Source organism: Magnolia sinica, chromosome 6 (assembly GCF_029962835.1).
Source record: "Magnolia sinica isolate HGM2019 chromosome 6, MsV1, whole genome shotgun sequence".
NCBI lineage: Eukaryota > Viridiplantae > Streptophyta > Magnoliopsida > Magnoliales > Magnoliaceae > Magnolia > Magnolia sinica.
In genome coordinates, this window is record NC_080578.1 from 33,263,244 (window position 1) to 33,283,385 (window position 20,142).

General features: G+C 41.1%; 1 protein-coding gene across 1 annotated transcript; it reads right to left on the reverse strand.

Annotated features, from left to right (window-relative positions):
* Positions 1 to 9,696: 9,696 nt before the first annotated feature.
* LOC131248636 (alcohol dehydrogenase-like 4) lies at positions 9,697 to 14,717 on the reverse strand. The gene is made up of 10 exons (XM_058249000.1): positions 14,564 to 14,717; positions 13,997 to 14,133; positions 13,863 to 13,912; positions 13,436 to 13,764; positions 13,224 to 13,306; positions 12,953 to 13,028; positions 12,808 to 12,869; positions 12,387 to 12,479; positions 9,915 to 10,076; positions 9,697 to 9,827 (listed from the first exon to the last, which is right to left on the reverse strand). The coding sequence occupies exons 1-10, from the start codon at positions 14,646 to 14,648 to the stop codon at positions 9,717 to 9,719; spliced, it is 1,188 nt and encodes a 395-aa protein (XP_058104983.1). The 5' UTR covers positions 14,649 to 14,717; the 3' UTR covers positions 9,697 to 9,716.
* Between the last annotated feature and the right edge of the window lie 5,425 nt (positions 14,718 to 20,142).

Sequence of the window (20,142 nt, forward strand, 5' to 3'; positions counted from 1 at the left end):
AGTTTAAAGTAGATCTGACTTCAGGGTGGGCCACACGCTTAACCGATGTATGGACAACATTAACCCTTAAAAATACAATTTGCTTCACGTAAGCCATGCATGACACATCTATTTACAGATTTGCCCTTCTCTTTTGTTATATCTTCTGTCGTCAATATCTCCTGATTGCACCATGCAAATGACACAAAATTTCACTATGATTTGTTATTTTTCGTGCTCTTTCTAACGCCTAAGTTTGAGCCTTAATCGCTTCTGGAATGCCAAGATGCTCTTTAACTGCTAGCACCCTCTGATCTCTCTGTTGGGCCACTTCCACGAGGATCTAATGGCTGAAATTTGACATGTACGGTTAATTTATGGTCCTCAGGCCATGTATGAAGTTTCGAGCCGAGTGGATGGTAGAAACCCTGTGATCTTGCATTCTGACTAACTTTCAGGCCACTTGAGCTTCAGTTTCTCAAATTTCTCGGATCTCTGGCGTGTATATCCATCGATCTCGGTCCCCTGGAGTCCATTCCTTGGTCTGGTGACTTCGGAGCGTTAAATCCATGCTTTTAATACTCTTTTTCAATCAAAGCTCCTTATTACATCCTGCAACAAAAACACGATTAAATTATAATATTAGGCATTATCGTGTACGTAAAATCAAGCAGTAATCGGGGTCTGATATGTAATATTTGACCCTCATCACCATCCCTATCCAAAAGGTCCTATGGTCCAAAGGCTACCCACTTAGCGATGAGTTGTGGGATTTAAGGCCCATGTAGTAAGGTCTTATAATTTTAGCTTGTGTGTCACTCATAGCTTGGTTTTGGAGTTAATGAACAGTGTATTTGGTGATTCAAACCCCGCAAATGATGTTCTTCTAAGATCCACGTTGTCCAGGACATTCTATGGGTTCAAATAGAAGATTTGGCCAAAGATGAGGTGGATCCAATGCTCAGGTGGACCATGCTTTCTAAACATGTGGTTATCTTACAATCTATGAAGTTCTAATGGTCAAATCGATTCTAAACCTGGTCATTGGTGATCTCTAGGGTTCCTAGCCCAATTTAGGGGAGAATCATCGATAAATTTAGTGATCAAATAGCATAATTGTTATGGTTAAGTGTTGTATTGTCTGATGGAGTTTTGAAAACCAGATGAGCGATAGATCTGTTTATCCAGGTTTGCAGGGGTTGTTTTTGCAATCAAGTGGTTGAACTACATGATCAAATGATAAGTTGACTAATAAGGTATCATGGACACTTTGAACGCTAGATCTAGTGATTTAGGGTTCTAAATCCAAAATGGTTGGCTAGTTTTATTCATCAATGAAATTAGAATCCTAAAAATAGGTCTCTCTGGTGGTATGATAATCCATCTTGAAAATTGACGGATAGATAACTTGATATACAAATGAGGATTGTTTTCAACAGTTGGATTTATACTATAATGAACCTGAATGTTCACTTAAGCTAGGTTTGTATTTATACTAAATTACATTACATAGTAACACTCAAGTACTGGAAAGTACTGGGTGTTACAATCATGTTGTTCACCATTGTCTCCTGGGCATGGTAGGATGATGGAGTCCCTTCCAATCATCACAATACTCCTTCATGTGTGGACTAGGTTAATGAAAAGTTCAGATTTGGTTTAATTACTTCATCTTCCAATTGGATAGGATAAGACTCTAATTCCAATTGTGTTTCTTAAATCAAGTAAGGTAGCATCTTGATAGCTACAAGTGGATCCTCAGTGCTCTAGTTCCCTGTTGATTATTAATACTTCATTCACAATAACTCTCTTTCATTCCAGATTTAGATTTAGATCTTATTATAGTTCTAGTTCTAGTTATTATTAGAATACATATATGTTTAGTCCCTGTGGATTCGACCTTAGTCTCATCGAGTTATTACCACATTGCGACCCTACACTTAGGGTTGTGAACAGGTACTTATAATGGCAAGTCCAGGCACATAAGTTTGAGACATGATTATATGTAACGCCCTAGTTTTCAGAGCCCGAGTACACGACTCGAATTCCGAGAACCCAAGAGTTAACTGAAGGCAATGGTAATCAATGAGTAAATCAAAGTGTAGATAGTGGAGAAAAAAAGTATAATATATATCTGAACCAACATACGAACAATATTCTAGCCCACTCAGCTAGGGACCAATTACATAGCCTCAATTTTCTCAAGTTCCTAAATGTACTGAAAATAAAAATAAAGATCTAATCTACTGGTTTAGCCCAAAGTAGGCGGCCGCTTCCTACAGCGGCCCCTCGATGCAGAGTTCCTCCTCGACCGCCACCGTCTCCAAGTCAGCCGTGTAATTATCGGCTTTTATACTTGCGTCCTCTATACGGTTGAATATTGATGAATGAGTGGTCAGCTCAGTGTGATCTCCCCTTAAGATTACACACTGCCACCCTAAACAAGGAATAACATAAAAATACACAGGTAATCCAAAACACAGTAGATACAGTCTTATTAAGTGCGTGGATGTATGGAATGCAATCATCACCCCAGGGATGCTCATCCGTGCGGACAGTGGGCTTGTCACCTATGCAATCATCGACCTGGGAAAAGCATTAAGTCGGACATCATCGACCTAGAACAAATATCCAGTTGAACAAATACGTACATCACGTACGATAGCAATAGATGCTGGTCTGTGCCATGCATGCATGATTAGTCAATTTGTCCTTAATCCAATTACACTCAGCCAATTTAATTAAGCTCACGGTCACTACGGGGAGCGCATGGCCCAGTGTAGGCTGACGGCTCAGGCATAGTGTCCCATGACCACCATCTCCGACCCATAAGACTACCGTCTTAGGGTGTGTGTAGTACCCACTAACATGTAGTCAATCAATTCAACATAAAGGGGCCACCACCAATGCCAACTGGGAATGAAATGTTAAAATTACCAAATGTGACGATTAAAACATGACGACATGAATAGTTCAAAGACGAGTAAACAACGGTATTTGTGAAGTTCATCGCAAGTCAGTTAGGTGAAGCCACCCATAGATGGTAAACCCAATGATCAAATACCAACAATCAAAACCTCCATGTCAGGGGCCTGCCCACATTACAACTAGTCCAATTACACCCTAAGCATAGACTCTCCTTTGCTTAAAACTTCTCATGGAGAGATTCCAATAGTATGTGTGTCATAGCAACATAGATCATAATATGAAAAGGGAATAAGGAACAATACAAACATTTCTATTAGTACACACTGAGTTAATATAAGATACATAACATGAATGACTAGATTATTCACCTAGGCAGTTCAGAGAAATCAAGAATCTAAATGATAGTAAGCGTCATTATGTTAAATAGATAGGTCAAGTGAATGCGGTCTATATCCGCACACAGTTTATCAATAGTCTAGCTAGCCATTTACATTAATAAAGGTACTATTTCTGGTCTATTTAGGGATGGAAAGCTTAAGGGGAGGAAAATCATCACCTGTAGGGTCGTGTTTACGAACTAGGTCCAAGTCTTCTTGCAGCCCGAGGTCACTCAAGGAATCTCCTATAATCACAGTTTATATTTGCCAGGTATTCCTATGGTTTTGTCCAACCAACATGAAGATTCGAAGGAGTACAACAATAAGGCCTTTTAGGCTTGTGTTAGGCTCATCATATACTTATTTAAAAAGGGTGGCTTGACTAGCTTAAGCTCAACTTTACTATGGGTTGAACTAGGCTTCACACATGGATCTCATATTACATTGGGTGGGTCCCATGGATGTCCACACCATTTGCGCTGTTTGTCTATTTTAAGAGATCATTTTGGAATATTTCCCCAAAGATGAACCATATCAAAAGGTCATCCAGACTATATCACAGTAATAGTGGAGATAATGGTTTCCATGGTTTAAACCACACGGGGCCACCATAACAGTTATTTTTCCATCCAATCTTTTTGTAAGGTCACAAAGACTTGAATTTGTTGGAAAACAAATATCATATTGACCCAAAACTCCTGTGTACCCAAAGGGTTTCAAGGGTAGTTGTTCCATCCCCCACTGTTCACTGCAGTGTGGTCCACCTGATAACTAGGTCTGTCTTATTTTTCTTCCCATCCCAAGAATGAGCTCCCCAAATGGATGGAGGGTTTGGGTGAATTGCATTCATCAAGGTGGGGCCCACATACGTGGCCCACCAAAGAAATTGATTCCACTTCATTTTCCATCAGTTGGATAGATGGTTTGTAACATATAAATATCAAGGTGGGCTTACCTGTACAGATTGCTGGACGGCTGGATGAAACACATGAATCAGGTGGGCTCCACAAAACTTGCTGATGTCACAGTACCAGCAGTTCGCTGCTGGGCAACATACACCAGTCAATCCGCTTGGTGGGTTCCACGTATGGCCCACTGTTTCGAGACGATGGGGCCCACTGAGATTCGAATCCGCCATAAAATGGAGTGGCCAACCCGATTTTCTTTTGAACGTGGTCCGCCTGATGTCACCAGGGTGCGGCCCACCTTTTGGACGGCATAGATGAAACACATACAGTGGGTGGGACCCACAGAGTTGCTGACGTGGATGCAGCAACTACTGCTGTTATTATGGCACGTTGGCCCATCGTCCAGATAGTGGACGACTGGGACAAAACACATACTTCATGGTGGGTACCCACTGTCCAGTATTCTGGACGATGAGGATAGGGAATATCTCTATCAAGGTGGGTCCCACGTGGGGCCCACCACTATTGTTATATCACATATGTGAATAAATATATATGTATATGTATATATATTAATATTATATTACAATACTACAGCCGGTGTTAGCTGCTAACGTCCAGTACTGGACGTCACTAAGGGACGTCCAGCCCAGGGACCCTATATGGATGTCTCGTCCCTGATGAACGGTCCAAACACAAGTAGCCCATGGTGGCCTATCATTAGTGCAGCCCACCTGCATTTGGTGGGGCCCACGGTCAGTGCAGGGCCCAGAGTCAGGGCAGCCCACTGGCGTTGGGTGAGGTCCACCTGCGATTTTTGCAAGACCCATGGTCAGTGCAGCCCGTCAGCTGCAAGGCCTCTGTTGCAGGTTGTTTTGAAAACTATTTCTAGCCCCGATTTCCAACTTAAACATGGCTCGTTTCCTGCCAAAAATTTGGCCCAAACTTTAGCCATTAATTGGCTTAGCCTAGGCCTGAAATAGTGGTGCAATATGGTATGGTTTTCAGCCAGAAAAATGCCACTGTATTGGCCTGATTTTCGCCCAAGATATGGCCATTTTTTGGCCAGTTTTCCTAGCTTAAAACAGAGCTCGACAAAAGCATGTTTCCCTGCATGTCCCCAGCCCAGAACTCAGCCATTATTTGGCTAAATCCCAGCCCAAAACAAACGCTCTAGTTGGGTCAGATTTCATCCTGGAACAGGGCCATGGGTTGGCTCAGTTCCAGTCCAAAATAGGGACCCAACAACTGCTTCCTCAGTCCGTCTCACAACCATTGATTGGCTTGCTCTCTGAGCTGGTTTTGAAGCTCTACAGAGAGCCCAAAACAAAACTTCAAATGGGGCTTGAACTGATGGTCCTGGTTAACTACATTGAAGCTTGAAGCGGGGCCATTTCTTGGCTCGACTCCAACACTCAAACACCACTGCTGCTGGACCGAACTCCGCCATTGCTTAGCCTAGTTTTAGTCCAGGCAGTGTTGCCTTCTACCTAGCTAGAAGTTATAAGGAAGATGAAGAAAGACATTTCACCTGAGAATGGTCGCTGCCTGCCTCACCTAAGCTAAAACTGGGGGTTGGTCTCCCTGTTTCTTTCTCTCTTTCTTTCCACTCTCTTTTTTCTCCCTCTCTTGGTCTGAATCCCTAGGGCTCCCTGCTCTATATATAGCCAGGGAGGAGAGGATTTCGACGGCTGGATGAGGCCCATTGAACGGTCAGAAATTCTCAGAGTTCTCCTTCCTAAAAGGGAATGCTTTCCAGCATCTTTCCCTATTACAGACGATGTCCGTCCATTTCCGTCGATGGAGGAAAACTCCTCTTTCTCATCGGATGGTTGGCTAGGATCTTTTTGATTGGTTCGATTTTGGGTCATTCGAACAGTAATAGATGGGCCCACTGCCCTGGGATCTTAGCTGCATGGACGGCCCTGCTCGATTTCCCACACCCCTATGCATGAATTCAAATTGTTATACGGTTATGGTCAGATGGGCCCCACGATCTTGATGGACAGTTTGGATGGTTCAGAAAGTGGTCGTGGTGGGCCACTTTGGGGTCGAAAGCTCCCCCTGTTTGAACGTGGTTTTGGTGGGAGAGAATGATTTGTTCTCATATTTGAAAAGAGTTCGGTCAAAGCTCATTTGACCGGGTAAAAAGTTCCAGTGCATGTCGTGTACAAGTGTGGGGGATGCACACGCACAATGTGTGCGGTTCGTCGGGATGGTCCCGATGAATCTGATCCGCTCAATCATTTTGTAAATAGTCGTAGGGGCATTTACCAAATTTCAGGGTGGACCCGAGGCCCAGGTGGGCCGTACTACACTTCCCAGGATCTGTTTAGCCCCATAACTGCTGACCCGATGGTTACATTGGTCTGGTATTAAATTTCAATGGTTTATTGGGGTCTTAGAGTGAAATGGGCGCTTGGTTGGATATTTACTAGCCCCCGAAGATTGTTTCACCGCTATTGCTATGGTTAGTTGAGTTGGAACTATTCTGATTTGAGGTGTCTAGGCAAGGTTACCTTCTAGATTGTCATGGGGTGTATTTCAACTTCTAGGGCCCCTGATGAGTGGCCCTTTAGGGCTGCCTGGAAGTCCCGTCCTACATAAGTTATGTTCAAGCCAATTGATTAATCTAATCTGATTTAAGTTAAGGTGGGTTTAAAACGTAACAGTCGTGTACCAAGGGTACGAGGTGTTACATTATATAAGGCAATTAATTAAGAATAGAATCATTGCGATCTCATTTGTGAAGTCAAGTAATAACTTAGCTAATTCCTTTACTAAACCTTTGATGAGAGAGGTAGTAAGGACAACATTTAGAGGGATGATGTTGAAACTCTTTAATCAAAGTTCCACCCGTAATAAAAACCCAACTCAAACTTAGAAAATCTCTAAAGATTGGATTCAATGGGTAACAACAAATCACTGATAAATAGAAAGTTTCAGCACTAAATCTAAAAATAACTTCATTCAGGATGAAAGTGATGGTCGTTACAACAAGAGGGCTGAGTCTTGGAACTCTTAATGAAATCCAGTCAAATAGGACAAATGTTTTAAGTAACAGAAATACTAGAAGGATTTCACTTATGTGAACGTAGAAGTTATGTTACTTCTCATGAGAGTTAGAGTTCGCTTGGGATTGTTCATAAAACAAGATAAACATATGGCCATTAAAAGTGTTAAGCAAGTAATATAAAGGAACACATAACGCAGAAGCTATTATGTGTATAGTATTTTTGGTTATGTCAATTAGGAATAACTGATTTAATGCTGCAACAATCAGAAATTTTGACAAAACTTTAAAATACTTACACTAAGGAAAGATTCAAATCGTAAGATATCTTTCTCTATGCATAATAATTGTTCTTTATCTCTGGCAGACATTTTCTATTGTTAAAAAAAAAAACCAGTGGAGAATTGTTGAAATTTGTGGTTTTTGAAAAATCAAAATATTCAAAAAAATTTGAAATTTTCGTTTTACTACCAAAATGCTTTTTGGAAAATTCAAATTGAAAGTGTGGTGTGTGCTTTTGTCCCACATCAGAAATGAAAAGAAGAAAATCGTGGTTTATATGTGAATGTTTGTGTAGTATTCTTACTTGGAGCTTTGGAAATTGTGACGCTTGGGTTGTGTGTTCCAATGCGTAGCACTGGAATGCATGCACGCACGTGCGCTCGAGCAAGGGCGAGGATGAGGGCGAGGGCGAGGGTGTGGGCAGTGTGGATGTAGTGGCGCCATTTGGCGTACTTTGCACTTTGCATGTGCATATTATCATGAGCCTAGGTGCAATGGGTCCAAAATGAGACAGAGTTTTATAAGCGATTGAGAACAGTCGGATTATTAATCGAAAACGGTCAGCCATTTTTTAAAACGGCTAGCAACCTTGAAAGCCACAATGATTCAAAAACAAACGGGTTATGATGATCCAACGGTCAGATCTTCCGATCTAACGACAAAAAATGACTCAAATTAATGATCAACGGTCAAAAATGCTTTTCAAGCGTTCTGAACCATTGATGACCACCTAGCAACGGTCCACTCATTGGTGCCTATATAAACTAGACCATTCTGGTCCAAATTTTATCAACTCAACAACACATCTCTCTTCAATCCATCAGATCCTCCAAATAGCATCTCTATCTTAGAATACTATTAACACATCCACTGTTTCATTCTGCCAGAAGATCCGTTGCATTGAATTGTTCCTAAGTGGATCCTTTGTGATTGCTAAACACAGGATCCAGATAAGCTTGCTTTATCCTGCAAGCAATTCGCCTGTAACATATCAGCAATTGATAAGGGAGTGAATCACGCTTAAGGAGAAAGTAATTTTTACGTGATTTCAGCATGGTGAAACGAAAATAATTTATTTTATTTTATTTCTATTTTTTAGTATTTTCAACGCCAACACCAATGGGCTAGAATCTCTCCTGTCCTAGCCTCACGCAACTTTTTCAGAGGCCGGTGACATGTTAGGGCTACACGCAAGGCAGAGAGAAGAGGTTGACAGTCACTCTCATTTTAAAAAAAAAATGAAATACTATAAATATCGTTGGTTGAAGGGTAATACACGTAAGCATTCCCTATTTTAAAATCCCTTTGGCAATACCGAAATGAAAACGTCCCCTAACTGGTCATGTTCCTTTATATATATATATATATATATATATATATATATATATATATATACACACACGTGTGTGTGTTGGGGGGAGGGGGGAAGGTACTATGCGCTTGACCTCACGATAAGCTCCCGTGAGGTAGAGCTGTGTGGGCTCCACCATGATGCGTGCCGACCATCAACACCTTGCATTTGATGGGTCCCCTCTAAATTATGGGTATCCCAAAAATCATCTGTATATGGAACTCAGGTGGGCCATACCATCTAAAATCATGTGAAGACATGCCAAAAACATATAAAAGCACTTGGTGGGGCCTACCTGAGTTTTGAATGCTGCTGAAACTTGGTCTGAACCCTCATCCAAGTGGGACACACAAAATGGATGGGTTGGATTTGCAAACCACATCTCGGTGGGTCCAAAAAATGATTATGAATGTTTTAATGGTGCACGGCCCCTCCCCACTTCTGTATGTGATGTGGCCCACACAAGTCACGGATTGAATTGATTTTTGAGACTTAGACCCACGATGGAATAGTTCATCTGACTGATGGGGTAGATGTTTGAAACGCATCACGGTGGGGCCCACACAACTCGACCTCATGGGACGTTCCCATCAGCTCGAGCGCCAAGAAACCACCGATAACAATCCTTGCTCGGCCACTGCTAACATTTAGGGAAGGAAACAAAAGCAAACTGTCCATACATCAAGATACTCGAACAAACAGATAGATATATAAAACCACCGATAACAATCCTTGCTCAGCCACTGCTAATTAGGGAAGGAAACAAAAGCAAACTGTCCACACATCAAGATACTTGAACAAACAGAAAGCCGACTAACAACAAATCGAATGGCCTGCGACTTTATGTGGATGGATCCATACGAGAGAATCGCACGTGTTCAAAGATGTAACAGGCATCTCAAGGATTTCCCTTGGACCAGCAGCTGGAACGCTTCGTTAATCTCAGAAAATGGGAGCTCGTGGGTGATAAAGCAATCCAAATTCATTCCCTGAAATACCCAAAAAGAGATTATGAGCTTTCAGATCTCAGGTCGAGCAAGAGAAGGCATATTGGGAAATAGATGAATGGTAATTACCACTTCGATGCATTTGTCCGCAAAAGCCGGCAGTTGGGTCTTTCCTTTGAAGTCTCCAAAGACGCATCCAACGAGTCTCCTCCCGTCAAAGAATTCCATTGGATGGAAAGGCAGCATACGTGGCGTTGGGTGAATGCCTAAAATTACGGTCAACCCCCATCCCTGACAAAACAAAAGTTAAAAGACCATCATGCCCTCGCTATAAACGCGTTACTAAAGCGCAAGACCCGCTAAACCTGTCTGGGGTATTTTCGTCATTTCAAAGTAGCCTTGCTGTTGAGGGGTGTTTTAGTCATTTCATTTAAATATTAGGGGTGATTTTTATATTGAAAAAAGCTCCAGACCGTTCTAAGTCATTATACTAATTTCATTGGGACAATTGAACAGTTGGAGATTAATTGGACCATCCGACCAGTGTGATTTTTGCATCGATAATTAATGGACGGTTCGAATCGGTGGATAGAACTGTACCAAGGGTCCCAATGCAACTACCAGCATTATAACTTAAAAGTGCTCTGAGCACAGGAGCACTTCTCTGGGAGAGTATTACACAACCAAACAAAACACAACCGTCCCCTCTGCTTTTTGGTATCTCTGTCATTTCCTTTCAAAAAAGAGTTGTGGGAGTTTATTACGCTACCAACCTTCCCAGCACGAATCAATGCTGTTGTATGGTGCGTCCCATCCAACTAGAAATTTCTTAAACACAGATAGCAGGGAATCCTGCGCCGTTGATCACAGGAGATCGAACCGTTTAAAAATTACTGAATCGAGCCGTTGGATTTTTGCTATTTGTGTTTGATAGATAAGATGCAAAAACGAATACATCATCTACGTCATCGGGGAATGATAGTATACGTTGTTGTATTTTATATATTTTCTAATTTTCTCCCTCAGGTGCCGAAGTATCTGACCGTTAACGGAAGCGAACCAATTTTCCTGTACATTTTTTTTAATTAGCTGTTACATCATAGGTACGAAACAGAGGTTTGCTACACCCACACGCGAGTGGAGCCATGTGTGATATCTGCTCTTTCCATCAGGTGGGCCACCACAAAGATGTGCCCCTTTCACTTCTAAGGGCGTTTGGCACTCGGTATTAGAATTCCATCCAGCATCTAGAGAGAATGGGAAAGGTTAGGATAGGGAGGGATGGAATTGAAATTTAGTACCATGGTATTGCATTTGGTCCGATGCAGGTGGATTTTGAAATCCACTAAACATGTGGGCCCAGGTTGATACATGCATTTGTCCCTATCATTCATCCATACATTTTGTGCACAAGTGAATGACGTCCCTTGTGAATTTAGTCCGTTGATTACAGTTCCATAGTCCACCAAATATGATTTTGCTTCATTCCGTGTTTTCCGTGGCAAAAAGTTTATCCAAACATGGGATTGGATGGTTACAATACTGTGGTATTTTCAAAATCATTATGCAATAATGATATTAATCCCGTCTAATAACCCTTCAATTCCACTTACCACAATGAAATAGAAAATTTTGGGTGACTAGGAAATATTCCTTTAGCCGTCCGTTTGCTTGGGCACCGCATGGCCCACTAGAGGAATGACAGGGTAAGACAGCCTGATCTTGTGGACAGAGGACCCTATCAATGTGGCCACCCTAATGGAAAGCTCAGAATCGTAGAGGCGTGCTTAATTAACGGTCAGAAACACCCAGATCCATAGCTCAACTGGCAGACTGAGTGAAAATACCTCGTTTTAACACTCGAGGTCTTGGTATGGATCCCTAGCGGAGGTGGCTAACATAAAGTGTGTGTACAGGTGTGTACTAACAAGTAACCCAAAAACATAAAAATAAAAACAAAAAACGGCCAGAGAATGACAATTAGTAAAAAAAACAAAAAAAGAAAAAGAAAACTTTGTCGGTTTCTAGTATCATTCCGGTCCCTGTACCCGGGATGACGGTTTTAGCTACGATGAGATGATGACGCGTGAGTGTGACCCCGCTAAAAAGACGGTCTCCCTTGCCCCATGGCAAAGTTAACAGGGATGGTTCCCACGGCATTATTATAGCGGTTCTTTTCAGATGATGTACTTAATCTAGGTGGAGCTTTTATTGCATACGTGTGTGGATGTAGGGAAGTTCTTTTAGGAGTATACATCCCAAGAGAAACTGGGGTGGAAGAGATTTCATAGTTGTCACATGAAAGGTTCAACCGTCCAAATTGTGGGCCTCCGCTTAGACGCGTTGTGAATTCAAAAAATATATATATATTCTATGATCATTTTTTAATAAACTAGTTTCTGGGACCGTTTAACCAACCTCATTTTGAGACATGTACAATTTCAAAGTGCTGAGTATCAAGCTGCATACTCTTCCAGAGTATCAAATAACTCCACAAATGAAAAGGAAAAGTCCTAGTGACAGCTTTCTCCCCTGTTTTTTTACGTCATATATTATAATCTACGTACTAAATAGAAGTAGGAGAAATGCGTATATACGTACGTCATGAGTAGATAAGAAAGCCTCGCGGAGCACGTCTACGTTCCCTGCACATTCAAAACTATAGTCCACGCCTCCTGTCATCTCCTTTATTTCCTGCACCATTTCCGTAACATAAATTGCCGCTTTTTAGTTTCTTTTCTGCTCTGCAATCACTCTATCTCAATACATGTGGCCAGCGTATACAAGATCCAGACCTTCGATCTGCTATTTCTAGCCATGGATAATCTAATCCCAAGAATGGAAAGAGCAGATGATAAAAGACCTCTTGATCCTGTGAATTTTTTCACAGCCCATCCATGATAGGGTCAAGGAGATGAACGATTTAGATCTTGCACATGTTCGCCAAACAATTAAAGATAGAGTGCTTGATATTATATAACTTAGATGCAAGTGAAAGCACCGGATATTTTTCTTTGTGTACCTCATGCACGGGTTTCTGGCACTCTTTTGGGTTAATGAAGTCCGTGATGCCCAGTTCTTTTCCTGTTTATAAAAAACTCAAATTAGAGTAATACCACTGAAATCTTCTAAAATTAGGAAATGATCTTGTCATTATTCGTAAATACCTTTAACGAATTTCTCCGGATTAATATCTATTCCTATAATTCGCGATGCACCTCTCAGTCGTGCACCTTCAGCAACCTACATCGTAAAAAAACATATAACCATTACTTGAATAATTCCAATGAAACGAAAAAACTCGTGGACTAAAAGTCAGGGTCGTCCACTTGCGAGGTGGCCCACACATATATTCAACATAGACCATAAAAGCAAGTCTTCCTTTTTTCTGTCCACCTCATTCAACCGCGTGTGGCCCACAAGGCAAACGTAACTTACCGCAAGGCCGACTGCACCTAAACCAAATACCGCCACCGTCGATCCTGCCTGCACGTTAGCAGTGTTCCAAGCAGCTCCAACTCCTGTTATTTTATTTATATATATATATATATATATATATATATATATATATATATATATATAATTAGAAGTGGGATTTTTACAAGAATGAGATTAGAAATGAAATGATTATGATTTTAACGATCGTTTACCAGTCGAAACGCCGCAGCTTAGCAAGCACATCTTCTTTAAGGGAGCCTTTGGGTTGATTTTAACGACGCAAGCTGAGTCGAGGACTGTGTACTCGCTGAAAGTCGAAGTATTAAGGAAATGGTAGATGGGTTTTCCTTCCCTTGTAGAGAACCTTGACTTGCCGTCGCTGATCATTATGCTCTTGAACGGATTTACACGGAACTTATTGCAAAGGTTCGTCTTCTCCGACTTGCAGTATTTGCAGTCAGTGCATTCGCCATTGAAGATGGGGACCACGTGATCTCCAACGGTCATGTCCTCAACTCCTTCACCGACGCTCTCCACAATCCTGTGTAGGGAACATGTGAGATTGATATGAAGCCGTTATTCGATTGGGCTGGTGAGAGAGAGAGAGAGAGAGAGAGAGAGAGAGTTTTGGTATTTTACCCAGCGGCTTCATGACCTAGTATACGGGGGTAGGCTCGTTGCATTTCGTTCTGCGTTAGAATATTATTAGTTAGAGAAAGATATGGAAATTTCTGAAATCCAATTCGTGTAGATTTTATTTTTATTTGATTTACCTCGCCTTTCCAAGCGCTCAGATCGGTGTGGCAAATAGAAGTGCAGACGATCTTGATCCGAACTTCCATTTTTTTAGGAGGGTCAACTTGCACCTCCTCGATCACAAAGGGCTCTTCAGGTCCCCATACCACAGCAGCTTCACAGGGAAAAGAAAATTCAACCAGAGATACGCCACACGTGCAAACAAATGTGAGTATGGAGCACGTGTGACGGATATGAGCCGATCTTCAGATGGCCCGACCGTAGACACGCCCTGGCCCCAAAATCAAATGGTCTTCTCATCAGGTGGATTGTACAGGTACGTTGGAACAAAGACGAATTGGTCTTTTGTTGATTGTACATTTTCCCCTTGCATGTGTCCAACTTGATGAGTAGGCCCACCTGATCTCTTGGGTTAGGGCATGTTGGTGGCCTTTTGTCACCTGATGAATCGTTCAGATTCATCACATGTGTACCACTTTGGCGCGTGTGTTTGACCCTCTTCTTCAACGTATTCTTGCGCGAATCCAAAACTAAAACGAGGAGAGAGAGAGAGAGAGAGAGAGAGAGAGAGAGAGGCTCAATACCTTTGCAAGTGATGACCTTTCCTTGTGTGTTACTGTAACCATTGACATGGAAGCCATTAGCATTTTCATCAGCTAGGCTGCCCATTCTCTCTCTCTCTCTCTCTCTCTCTCTCTCCCCGCTATGTCTCCGTCTATCGACAAGCTCCTCTCTTTATAGGAATGGAGTGAGTTGACTTGAATATATTACTAGAAGAGTTACATGATACTCGGGCTGCGTATGAGGCTTGAGACGCAGGCACTCAGAAATTACATAACCTATATTAACTCAAATAAAATCGACTATCGTGCGTACCACCGTCCCCGATTGAAGGGCCCATTATCACATTGTTTAAACAATTCTAACCTCTGATTCGTAGGCACTTTTTTGTGGAAATCGGATCAATGGATACTTTTTAACCGTCCAATAAATGTCACCAATACCATATTTAAATAATCATAATAAAAAAAAAAAAAAAAAAAACCTTAATTTTTGGGTCAATTTACGCCAGGTGTCGTATTGGCAATTTAGTTTTTGATTACTCTGTGACCCGTGCGTAAATTCCAAGTGCCTGAGTATCATCCATCACGGAAGCGAATTGCGTACTGAGTAACTCAGCACGGTAAGCGTACTGAGTAAACTCCGTGGGCCCCAGTGTCACTCATGCATTATATCCACTCCGTCCATATCTTTTAACACATAATTTTATGGCTTTATCCCAAAAATGGAGTATATTCAAACCCCAAATGGACCACACCACCGAAAACAGTGTGAATTGAACATCTGCCGTTGAAATATTCTTGGGGACAACAGAAGTTTTAGATCAAGCTGATATTTGTGTTTTCTCTTCATCCATGTCTTTCTGATATTATGAACAGGTTGGATGACAAATAAACATCACTGGGGGCCTTAAAAAGTTTTCAACGGTTGAAATCAATACTTCCACTTTTTCCAGTGGTATGATCTACTTGTGGTTTGTATATGCATAAATTTTGGTTTGAACCCATAAAATGATCTGGAAAAACGAATGGACGGCGTGGATAAACCACATGCATTCGTGGTGGGCCCAACTGAGTTTACTCAGTACGATAAGAGCGTACTGAGTAACTCAGTACGCAATCCGATTTCACCTATCACTAGCAAGAAGTTTCCGCGCACTAGTATGGCTTCTTTTTGCCTCCGTCGCGACTTAGATAGCAGCATGTGTCGCTGCTGACTGGGATACACATGCTGAGTGGTCCAATGATCGGACTGCCCATATTGTCTGATCTATTTTATACATGCCATGGAAGGAAAGTTTAATCTGAAATGATTGATGCGATCATCACTATAAGAAAATGAATTTAGAAAGATGAAATGAAATTTTTCAATGGTACCATACAATTCCAAAAATCAAAAGATAGGATAATTACTTGATGCAGGGAAGGACGTAGAGCACCGTCTTCCTCTAGGGATAACTACTCCGAATACACTGAACTTCTCTGGACTCATTCTGATTTACGGGGAAAAATAGAAATTAATTCTGAAAAAATCAAAATAAATTTATTGATGATGAAAAATGAGTTTACAACTCTTTAAATAAAGCTAGGAACCCTAAGTTTCGAAATTCAACTACAACTAAAACTCCCTAAAATCGCAACTTTCTATAAATAGTAAACTTACTATTTATAAATGGTCCGGATTTCTACTAGCGCGCATGGTTTTCGGCTAAAAATAGTAATATCCTATTTGGTTGAACCATGACGTTCCCCCAACTTTTCTAAGCACTTTTTGTGTTGGACACAACTTCTAAAGCAGCCCGACGTACGAAGAGTTATAATCAAACTAAAACTTACTATAAATAGTAAAAAATGGAAATAAAATGGGAATTCGATTGTCGACCTGATGGTATTTCGCAAATTCGGCGTGGGCAATCCGACATAGTGGGTTGGGTAGCTAACATGGCTCGTCCTAGTCCAAAATCATATACGACACATCCGATATCTTATTCTGGTTTGTAAAATATGTCCGTTTTAAGTTTTGACAGTCTGGGTCACCTCCGTCTTCGATCGGGCCTTTTCTAGTTCATCTTAGCTATGAAAATATCCGCGACCTACTTCTCATCAGTCCCCTCCACTTCAAAAGAACTCGTCCTAGAGTTCTCGTACCGCTTCGGTTCATGATACTTGATCAGGTCCGCGACGTTGAAAATACGTGAAATCTCCATGTCATCTAGAATATTAACAACGTACGCATTGTCATTAATTTTTTGAAGGATCGGTACCAGTCCAATCTTCTTGTTTTTCAATTTGTTGTACGTCCCGGTTGAAAATATCTCATTGCGTATATGGACCATAACTTGCCCACCTCAAACACCTTTTATTGCCAATGCTTGTCAGCTTGCTCCTTATACTTGTCATTCGAGGCATGTAACTTGGCTTTAACATCCGCATGAATGCCCGTGATCCTATCTGGCATATTTTTTGCTGCAACACTCACGCTTGGGAGCTTAGGTAAAGGGATTAAAGTCAAATGTGTGGCAAGGCACTTCGCCGTAAATAACCTGGAACGATGACTTCCTTGTTGAGCTGTTCACCATGTTGTTAAATGTAAACTCTGCTTGAGACAAGGCTAAATCCCACTACTTTGGCTTTTTTTCTGAGATACATCGTATGAGGTTTCCCAACATGCGATTCACAACTTCGGTTTACCCATCAGTGTAACACCCTAGTTCTTGTAACCCGAGGACAGTCGCTACTCGTCGAGAACCCGTTATAAAATGTACTAACATACATCTATCTAGTAACAATTCTCATGACAACAAGAAAAGGTAACTACTGTATAAACTAATAAAAGTGAAATCGAAATAAACTAAGGATGTTGAGGGTAATAACAATGAAGTTTACTGCAAGTAGTGGGAGCAAAGATATGAAAGTAAAATCCCTCAGTAGGGAGGGATTTTAATTACAATCGTTAAAATGAAATCAAAATATAAAGTCCGAAATGTGAAAGCAAATAATCCTATAATATCAATTGAGCCCCAACGGCTCAACCATATCAGCATACGGGTCCTCCTCGCCATACTCCTCCTCAGCTATACCAGGAGTCCCATCATGGGTGCCACCCTCCACCGTCAAACCTGTGTCGATTTAGTGCAACCGCACGATTGGGTGAGTGAAAACTCAGTGGGAATTTGCTTCAAAGATTCATGCATATCAAATAATTCTAATATAGTCTAAACCAACTTATCAATTCATAAAGAGAATAATATGGGCTTGTATGTAAATGAATGGATGAATGAATGTATGCTCAGTCACAAATCTAGGGATGCACACTCAGCTATCAAAAGAAAAGACCGCCGCAGTAGATTAACTACCCGGAAAAGGCCATGTAGGTGAGTGCGGTCAACGATGTCCAACCTCCTGGAAAAATATTCAGGATACGCCTGAGGAGGTCCTAAAATTTCGAAAATGCCTCATGTAAAGAAAGAGCGACCCATAGTGGTATAAATGCATATGTTCTGAGGGTTTAACTGAAGTGATGGAACTTCTAGTAAATAAAGCAGAATGAGACTTACATTGAGCACTTGGTAAAGCTCATATGTCATGCGTGGATGTCATGCACCATGGTACTCATGTACATTCTTTAGCATTAACCAAATAACTCTTTAAATCATAGACATAATCAAAGTTTGAAGTCTTTAGCAAGATATCCATCATCTAAATATGGGCTTACATGAATATTGATAATTCCTCTAGGTCCAAGTGAGGGCCCATAAATGTGACATATTAGATGTGATTAAATTATTAATGAGCTCATTCTATATTTCTCATAAAAGGTAACGTACCGCACATAATCTTAATTTGTAAAATGGAATGAAATGAAATATCATGCCTCTTGTCATTACTAGTAGAACTATGCCCAAAATCAAGCAATTTCTAAAATAACATAGAGAATGCAAGGCTAAATCCTAATCACATGGTCAATAAATGTAGGATTTGAGTAATAGAAAATAAAGTATTAACTCATGTTCATCACTACAAAATAGGAATAAGAGGAATAGATTACTATTCACATTGTTCTAAAATTTCATGCATATTAAATTCAAACTAAAATGGGTCTAGCATATATAAGTAGTAATGGGGCAATTTTACCATTTGGGTGGAAACAAGATTATAACTAGTAGAAATGTATATGTAGTTAAGAAATTCCAAATGTAGCATAAGGAGTATAATATAAACTCCTATGAAATGAGTTAAAGCAACAAGGTTTAAACATTCATCCATGATTATCAATATCAATTAAGGATTAAAAAGAGTGAAATCAACATTTTCACAATTATAATGTCTGTACACTTTAGGCTTAAAAACTAACTTAGAATTCAATGAAATGAAGGAAGCAATGTGGGATATTCCTCACTTTGAATGAATGTTCCTCTTGATTTGAAACTTCCTACAAGGTGAGTTTATGAGTTCTTGATTTGAGATTAGTTGAGAAAAGGGTTGTTCCTCAAGTGAGCTACTGTAAATGATACCTGAATGAATCAATTCCGGTTTTCAGCGAGTCGCTACTGAGTTAACTCAGTTTAGTTCTTATATTGTAAGAGGGTGTGGATGAGGGATAATACTTGATGTTTGCCCATGGGTTACTCAATCCATGAGTTTGGTAGTATCTCTACCAATCTTCTTAGATAGCTCCAAGCACTGGTTTAGAGATAAAACGGACCTGACTCATTTGAGTATTTACCAAGTTGACTCACTAAACGAGTTGAGATATCCTAACTATGAATAGGGGCTTTTGGTTTCATACCTGAATGGTGATCGTTCCTTGTTGTCGAAGAGTGGACGATTATCCTTCAGGGTAGTCAGCTAGAGGTATTCCTAGAGGTGTCATTTCAACGAGTTAACACCGAGTCAACTCAACTAAAACTTTGAAATAATAAGTTGATTGAAATGGAGTTTGGGATAACTACTGATTGTGGAATACGATTGCTGGTTTCCTGGGTCTGATGTTCCCCAAACCCTCCTTAGATCATCCTGGCGTCAGTTTTAGTTTGAGTTAGTTGGGGAACTAGACGAGTCGACTCGTAGTCGAGTCGAGATAAACTGCAACTGGACAGTGGACTTTGGTTACATACCTAGGTAAGAGTTATTTCCCACCAACAATGAGATGGGAGATCCAAGTATGCTCTCCTCTAATAACGGATTGAAACAGGGGTCTCTCTACAGCTTGCAAATCTATCGAGTTAGGTTGGATCGAACTGAATCTGCTCAAAATGGTGGATTAGATGCTGCTGGATTTCGCTTCCGAGTTGGAATGGTGATCTGGTACTAGAAGTAGTGGGCTAGAAAGTGTACTATCGAATGGCCAGAGCGATTCTGGTTGGTACTTGGGTCGGCCCGACTCAGATCTGGTGAACTGCTGCTGGAGGTGTCTCGTAAATCGTTGAGTCAAGGCCGGTTGGAGGATCTATCAGCTAGAGCAAGTGCGTCTGGAGCTGCGAGTCATTGCAGAGATGACTCAGTTGGTGCGGGCGACTGGGTCGAGATGCGGCAGCAGGCCGCAACTCGCTCTAGTGGCTGCTCTATTTTACTGCCTTGACAAGCGCCCTAAGTTCCGACTA